General features: G+C 38.9%; 1 protein-coding gene across 1 annotated transcript in view; it reads left to right on the top strand.

The window, feature by feature from the left end:
* Window positions 1-8,774, top strand: part of SLC35D1 (solute carrier family 35 member D1) — an 88,602-nt gene that overhangs the window by 71,518 nt on the left and 8,310 nt on the right. The window contains exon 11 of the mRNA XM_007959328.2: window positions 1,306-1,388. Coding sequence (XP_007957519.2) covers window positions 1,306-1,388 — 83 coding nt within the window. The remainder of the gene's footprint in view (window positions 1-1,305; window positions 1,389-8,774) is intronic.

The raw sequence follows: 8,774 nt of genomic DNA, 5'->3' as shown, positions 1-8,774 counted from the left end.
AAAAAAAAAAAAAACCCACAATATCTGGGGAAGGAGGAATGAGAGAAAAGAGTAAGAGTAAAAGCATAGTGAAGAAATAATGGGGGAACTGTAAAAGGAAAAATGAGGGATGGGAAGAGCCTAAAGAAGGGAAACAGGAAAAGGGAAGAGAAAACAAAACAAAAGAAGCAAGGAGGAAGATAAAAAGAATAATTTAAAAACAAAAACAAAACTGGGGGTGGGCGGGGCACAGCACCCAGGTTCTGTTAGGGCATAGACTGGGGTGGAATTCCTGCTGGTCAGGAAGGTGGGTGGAGATGGGGGATGGCCACACCCCTTTTCACCAAGAGGGTGTGGGGTATAAGAGTAGCAAGGGGAATACTGCACCTTTCCAGTCATCATCCTCCAGTGTGGTCTCCCATGTTATATCTGGTAAACAGAGCCCACTCTTGTGTAGCTGTTCAGGTAAGAATGCCACTTACGTATATCCAAAATGGCTGCACCCATTACCCATGAACATTAAAAATGGCTGTGCCCACAGGACAGCTGCTGGCAGTCCACAGGTCTGTCTGTCTCCTTTCCCGCCATTTTCCTTTCTGGTTGTCAGGCACTAGTACAGTCCTTGCCTTTGCAGTCCTCAGTGAGCAGAGCTGATTCTTAGGTTGTTATCGGTAAATATTCAAAACAACTGTGTCCCCAGGACAGCTGGCAGTCTGCCACTCCATTTGTCTCCTCACTCACTGTTTCATTCAGGTTCTTCAATGAGTTGGTATTTAATCCACTTCTTTATCCTTCTCTTCAAAGCTCGGTGTTTCAGGATCACCTTCTGTATCTATTTCAATTGGTTTCTCATTGCTTTCTTGCAGCGGGTCTGTGTAACTTGTCTGCCTGTTTCACCATCTTGCCAGAACTACTTCTTCATTCTCTCCATATGAATCAACATTTACTCAGTGAGGGAAAGTGCTGAGGACTGCCAAACATGCCTTTGTGCTTCCTATCCCTAGTCACAGCAGTGTTTCTCTATTTAGATTTATAATATGTTGTCAGCCTAAACCAAGAAAGTTTGATAACTGTTATTATTCTTTAATGTTGGTAAAAACATTTGCCTTCTGGAAAATACATTGCTATGCTAGTGTCATTGTTTCTATGTTAGATTTCTTGCTCATACTATACTCATTTTAGGGTTTGTTGGTTTTTATTGTCTATTAATTTGTTTTTGTATTTTAAAGACAGGTGTTTGGGTCACTTACTGTGAGTGAGTTTATGTGTATATTTAAAAAGCTTAGTTAAACTTATGTAACAATATAGTATTACTTTGATTTTCAGAATATATTAATAACTTACATTGGAATGGTCTTTGGTGGAGATTATATTTTCACATGGACAAACTTCATTGGTTTAAATATCAGGTAAGTAAATATATTTAAGTATGGCCACTTTGACAAGTGAGATTTGGGTATACAAATGCTGTCACACTAAGGTCGGGCTACTAATTTAATGGCACATTTGTTCATTTATTAAATATTTATTGACTGCTGACTATGTGCTAGGTAATGTCTGTACATAATGATTTTTAAGAAAAGAGGAGAATTCTCAGCACAGTATTAGGGTAGTCTTTTCTAGAAGTTGAGCTCCCTTTATTTAGCCTTCAGAGAGCAATCCTTTATTATCCTGGATGGCTGTGCAGTGTTTTCAAGAAAATTCAGAGCTAAAGAAGAATACTAGCTCTGTTAAAATTGCCATATGTGTGTATCTGACCTTGGGCATATTACTTCATTTCTTTAGACCTTTTCTTCGTTAATGCAGGAGTGAATTATATCATAGATGTTTTTCAGTTCTAGAATTTTCAGTGATACTTAAATGGTCTTAAAACCCCAATTTGTGGCTTGTTTTGCATTCTCTTAACAATCTCTTTTGAAAAGTGAAATTTTAAAATTTTGATGAAGTCCAGTTTATCAACTTTTCCTCTGTGAATTGTGCCTTTAAGAAATTTTTGCCTTAAATAAAGATTTTCTCTTAGAAGTTTTATAATTTTATGTTTTACCCAAACCAAAACTAAACACAGTGCTGTCGAGTCAAATCTGACTCACAGCGACCCCTTCTTGGGTTTCCAAGGCAGTATCACTATGGAAGTAGATTGCCCAACCTTCCTTCTGAGGAGTGGCTAGTGGGTTTGAACCACCAGCCTTCTGGTTAGCAGTCACATGCCTTAGGCACTATGCCACCACAGCTCCCTTAGGTTTTTTATATTGGATTAATGTTTTCATGTGATGTGAAGTCTGGATCAAGGTTCTCTTTTTGTTGTTTTTTGTTTTGTTAATAGAGATATTCATCCCAACACTTTTTGTTGAAAATTCTGTCCTCTTTCCACTGAATTGTCTAATTCCTATTACACTCTTCTAAGATTCTTTTATTATCACTGTTTTATAAGTGAGAAGCCTGAGGCTTAGAGAAGTTGAGTAACTTGAATGCATTATGAAGATATATATATATGAGCTGTTTCTGTATGTCATGCATTATGCTCTTAGAGAGACATGATTCATGACTCTCATAAATCTGCCAAGGTCACATAGCTAATAAATAATGGTGCAAGGATTTTAATCCTAATGGGGTGAACTCCAGAGTCCAAGTTCTTGCCCCATAATATGTTCTTGTTTTTAGTTGCAATCAAAGTTGACTTCGACTCATGGCAACCTTACGTATAACAGAAGGAGATGTTGCCTGGTCTTGTAGCGTCTTCATGATCTTTGGTGTATTTGAGTCCATTGTTGTGGCTATTGTGTAGCGCATTTTAACCGAGGGGGATTGTCTTCCAGCACTGTATTGGACAATATTCTGTTGTGATATATAGTTTTCATTGGCTAACTTTCAGAAGTATGTTGCCAGGTCTCCTTTCCTAGTCTGTCTTAGCCTCTACTGAAACCTGTTTACCATGGGTGATCCTGCTGTTATTTGAAATACTGGTGGTGTAATTTCCAGTGTCATTGCAGCATATGAGCCACCACAGTATAACAAACTGACAGGGAGGTGGTGGCTTAATATGTTATCATTCAATAAATGACTGAATGAGTATAATGTAGCCTAAAAAAAAAAAAAAAAAAAACTCACTGCTGTTGAGTCGGATGCAACTCATAGCGACCCCTCCTTGGGTTTCTGAGGCAGTAGTAGATTGCCCAATTTTCCTTCTGATAATGTAACCTGTTGTTGTTGTTATATGCCAGTGAGTCAGACTTGACTCATAGCGACCCCTCCTTGGGTTTCCAAGGTGGTATCACTATGGAAGTAGATTGCCCAACCTTCCTTGGAGTGGCTGGTGGGTTTGAACCGCCAGCCTTCTGGTTAGCAGACAAGTGCCTTAGGCACTATGCTACCAGAGCTCCTGATAATGTAGCCTAGTAACCTAGTAACTTATATATCCATTGCTACTTTTAGATTACCAGCTATTTGTGTGGCAGGAATCATTTGTCTTATTTATCATTGTGCCCGACCCATAATAGACATTCATAGTAATAATAATAATAAAATACTAGCCAATGTTTTTTTATGCTTACTTTATGTCAGGAATTGTCCTAAGTACTCTATACTTAATCTTCACAACAACCCTGGGGTAGGTATTGTGGATATTCTGTTTCGCAGAGAGGTTAAGAAATTTGCCCCATACCTAGAAGGTAAATAAATGGTTGGTCCATGATTTGTCTTCTTAGCCTACATTCTTAACCATAGTGCTGTCTAATAAATGGTGAAGAGATGACTTAATTTATTTTTATATCCCTTCATGATACATCATTATACAGGTTATATACTCTTCAGTCAGCCTTCCTGTGTAACAAAAACTATTATACTGTAACCTCTGAGGCCAAGCTAGGATGCATACGCAGTCTCTGTCATGGGAATGGTGCAGCTCAGAGTCTAGCTCTAGAGTTGATTCCTGAGGATTTGAGTCTAGCTCCCTCTGCCTACCCACCTGAGCCCATGAGTTCCTCATTTAGAACTCCTTTGCCTATTTCCTTACAAGTGTGTGTTGCTTCTTAGTTCCAATCGGCTTTTCCTTCTGAATAATTCCATCTTTTTGTCTAGGTAAAAGTTTTGCTCACATTTTCTGCACTAGTAGACTCTCTTGTTAGTCTTTTCTTGAAGTAAAGACCTAAGCTTTTCCTTTCACCCATGGTTCTTTCACTGAGAAAGAGAGAGAAGGAAATGTTTTGTTTTCAGGTATTTGTTCTTAATATAGTACCTACCAGGCTATTTACACAGTATACAACTGGCATTCACTGGAATAACTTGTACTTTTGAATTGAACATAGGTTAGCTAGCTCCTTAATTACATCCTAATTATGGCAGAAGAGCACTGGACTGCCTTCCGTTGCTCATAATTAAACCAGTACCAGCCGCCAATGATTCAATTCCACTGGCAACTCCATGTGTGTCAGAGTAGAACTGTGCCCCATAGGGTTATCAGTGGCTTATTTTTAAGAAATAGATTCCCAGACCATTCTTCCAAGTCATCTCGAGGTGCAAACTGCCAGCCTTTTATCTAGTAGCCAAGTACTCAAATGTTTGCACCTCCCAGGGACTCCACTAGCTATCTAGAATTCAACTTTTCATGATTTTAGTTTTTCTGTGTATAAAGTGCAATGTTTGCATTAGAATTGTCTATCCTAATTCTGCCATTAAACTTCTCTGATTTATCCCAAGAAAGTTCTGTAGAAAGTATATCATATGGTCATTAGGTCTGAAGTTATTTTGTGGGAGACGTATGACGTTTGAAGGAATTTCCTTCAGGTGTGGAAAATACATAAAATGTGTTTCTCCTTTTAGTTCTCCTCCACCCACAGTTTAGGGTTTTTTAAGCACAGAAAATAAGAAGGAGCTCAAAGGAAGGGGGAAAAAATGATGGGAATACGTGAGTAATTTGGACTCAGCCCAAAGTTGGGGAAATAGTATAGATGTTAAGAAAGAAGACAAAGAACTGTTTCCAGATGTGTAAGAGCATTCCTTCAAAATACTTAAACAGTAAGACCATGTAGGAAAGAACTTTTGGGGCTTATATTCTTTTTTCCTTACCTTTTCTCTAGATCAGTCTTTGAAAAAAAAAAAAATTCATGTGTTTACCTTGGCCTTGCCAGAATTCTGATCTTAAAGTTTTTACCTGACTCATGTAAATTAATAAAGCAAATAAAGTTCTTGTCAAGGGCATTGAGTTCCAAAGAATGTCATCACAGGATTTGGAGCCATGTTTTTATTTTCCCCCCAAATGTACTCCTAGGAAACCTCCTAAGCCTCGTAGGCAGATGGAATGGTTCATATCCTGGCCAGGTTTCTATGACTAATCTACTTTTATTTTTAAAATATGTGCACAGACCAAGCACTTACTGTAATGTAAAGATACATGAATAAATATCTGGGAAGACAACAGGCAGGGTTCTAATGTTTATGGAGTACATAGTGTGTCATGTCATTTTATAATGTCATCTCATTTAGTCATCCCGCAATTCATGTGATAACAACATTGAGGCTCAGAGAGGTGAAACAATTTATGCAAGGTCACACAGCTACCACAATAAGCAGAACTAAGATTCTAACCCTGATAAGACTAAACCTGTCCTGTGACATGAGCTCTTCTTTGCTAGTATCTTATGAGGGCCTTATTAGGGCACACGGGATAAGAGATTACAATGGTCCCTCTTTGAACATTTCTAAAGTCTCCTTTCTTACCACCTGCTTTCCATTAATTTGTCTTTATTCTCCTGTCTCTCTTGATAGGCAGGGTGAGAATCAGAGCTATTAAACCCATTCTGTATATATATTAAAGGAAGTGGACTACTTAGTGCATAACAAAGCCATAAACTAATTTCTGTTTTCAGGAAGAATCTAGCTGGGAAGATTAATTGTATGGTAGGTGCCTGCCATGTGCCAGACATTGTTTCAGGCAGTGAGGATAAAGCTGCTGTCAAAACCCTTGCCCTCATGGTGGTTTCCTTCAAATAGAGGAGATAGAAAATAAATGAATGAAGTATTTGCTATGTTAGTGATAAAGAGGACAGGGAAAAAGAGGATAGGAAGTATTACAGGTAGGTAGTGCACTTACTGGAAAATTATATTTTGTGAAAAAACCTAAAAGAGTTGACCAAATGAAACACATTGATTTCTGGAGGGAAGAGCAAGTGGAAGGACCTTGAAGTAGGGCTGTGTCTGGCATATTCAAGAACAACAAGAAGGTCAGTGTGACTGGAGTGAAATGTGATGGGACCATGGAGATAACAGGGTGGGGAGAAGATTAGGCAGGACTTTTTGACCATTATAAAATGGAGAGAGAGAGAGACAGAGACAGAGAGGTGATACTGTAGGAAGACATTCTCAGAGTTACTAGTTGTTGTGTTGTTAGGTGCCATTGAGGCAGTTCCAACTCATAGCAGCCCTGTGTACAACACAATGTCCAGTACCAGCTTCACAGTCATTGCTGTTTTTGAGCCCATTGTTGTAGCCACTGTGTCAATCCATTTCATTTAGGGTCTTCTTTTTCACTGACCCTCTACTTTACCAAGCATGATATCCTTCTCCAAGGAATGGTCCCTTCTGACAACATGACCAAAGTACTTGAGTCAAAGTCTTGCCATCCTTGTTTCTAAGGAGCATTTTAGCTGTACTTCTTCTAAGACAGATTTGTTCATTCTTCAGTCTGTCTGTGGTATATTCAGTATTCTTTGCCAACACCATAATTCACATGCATCAATTCTTCTTCTGTCTTCCTTACTCATTATCCAGTTTTTGCATGTATAGGTGATTGAAAATACCATGGCTTGGATCAGGCATATCTTAGTCCTCAGGGTGACATCTTTGCTTTTTAGCACTTTAAAGAGGTCTTTTGCAGCAGATTTCCCCAGTAAAATATGTCATTTGATTTCTTGACTGTTGTTTATATGGGTGTAGATTGTGGATACAAGAAAATGAAAGAAATACTTGAAAACTTCAATTTTTCCTTCATTTATTACCATGTTGCTTATTGGTCCAGTTGTGAGAATTTTTGTTTTCTTTATGTATGTAATCCATACTGAAGGCTGTAGTCTTTATCTTCATCAATAAGTGAAGTGCTTCAAGTCCTCTTCACTTTCTGCAAGCAAGATTGTGTCATCTGCATATCACAGGTTGTTTATGGACTCATGATGCTGCATTCTTCATATAGTCCAGGTTCTCATATGATGTGCTCAGCATACAAATTGAAAGGATAGTGAAAGGATACAACTCTAAAGCACACTTTTCCTGATATTAAAGTACACAATATCCTCTTACTCTGTTTGAACAACTAACTGCCTCTTGGTCTATGTACAGGTTCTGCATGAGCACAATTAAGTGTTCTGATTTTCCCATTCTCTGTAATGTTATCCATAATTCGTTATGATCCACACAGTCATAGTCAGTTGGCCAGGTAGCACTCTTCCAAATTTATTGCCATAGATAGGTCAGCATTTCCAGTGTTGCATCTGTTTATTGAAACATCTCAGTCTCAGTTCCTGGATTCCTGGAGCCTTTTCACCAGTGCCTTCAGCACAGCTTGCACTTCCTCCTTTGGTCCTATCAGTTCCTAATTATATGTTACCTCCTGAAATGGTTGATTGTTGACAACTTCTTTTTGGTACAGTGACTCTGTGTATTCCTTCCATCTTGTTTTGATGCTTCCTGCCATTGCTTAATATTTTACCCATAAAATCCTTCAATATTGCAACTCAAAGCTTGAATTTTTTCTTCAATACTTTTAGCTTAAGAAATGCCAACTAACTCCAGGTCTTTGCACATTTCATTAGAATACTTTGAGCCACCTTTTAAAATCTGTTCATCTCTTTTACTGCATCATTTCTTCCATTTGCTTTACCTACTCTGTGTTAAGAACAAGGTTCAGAGTCTCTTGTCTCTTTCCGTAGATGTGGTCGATTTGATTCCTGTGTATTCCATTTGGTGAGGTCCACATGTATAGTAGCCATTTATGTTGTTGAAAGAAGGTATTTTCAGTAATAAGTCATTGGTCTTAGAAAATTCTGTCAATGATCTCTGGTATTGTTTCTGTCACGGAGGCCATATTTTCCAGCTACTGATCCTTTTCCTTTGTTCCCAACTTCCTCATTCCAATCACCAGTAGTTATCAGTGCACCGTGAGTGCATGTTTGACCAATTTCAGATTGCAAAAGTTGGTAAAAATCTTCAGTCTTCATCTTGGTTGGTGCGTATATTTGAATAATAACCATTAACTGGTCTTCCTTGTATCATGTCACTGACAGCATTATACTTCAGAATAGATCTTGAAATCTTATATCAAATTGACAGACAAGTGGTGGATTGGATGTCTACTGAATGCTAATTAAGCTTTTGAAGTTATAAATGCTAAATATATGATTTATATTATATACCCAAACAGCCCAGGCTTACAGGTGAGGAGAGACAAATCAGGGACGCCTGAAGTAGCAAGCAGGAAGAGCAGGAGAAAGGGGTTTAAAAGCCAGGAAGCCAGAGAAAAGAGCAGTCAGCCGAAGGGATTAGGTGAGGAGAGGCAACTCAGGCCCGCCCAGAGTAGCCGGCCGAAAGAGCAGGAGGAAAGGGATAAAAAGCCAGGAACCCGGACAGAGGAGCAGTCAGCCCCAGGGACAACTCAGGGACACACAAAACAGCAGGGCTGAAGAGCAGGAGAAAGGGGTTAAAGCCAGGAAGCCAGACAGAGGTACAGTCAGCCACAGGGATCCAGTTGGGGGTGATACGAGAGGTCTCCAACAGCAAGACAAACTTGTCTGTCGGTTTGTCCTACT

This window comes from Orycteropus afer, unplaced genomic scaffold (assembly GCF_000298275.1).
Source record: "Orycteropus afer afer isolate SDZICR_OR568_19922 unplaced genomic scaffold, OryAfe1.0 scaffold00016, whole genome shotgun sequence".
Lineage (NCBI taxonomy): Eukaryota > Metazoa > Chordata > Mammalia > Tubulidentata > Orycteropodidae > Orycteropus > Orycteropus afer.
The sequence above is the reverse complement of the archived record's forward strand: the minus strand, read 5'-3'. Positions and strand labels throughout refer to the sequence as shown.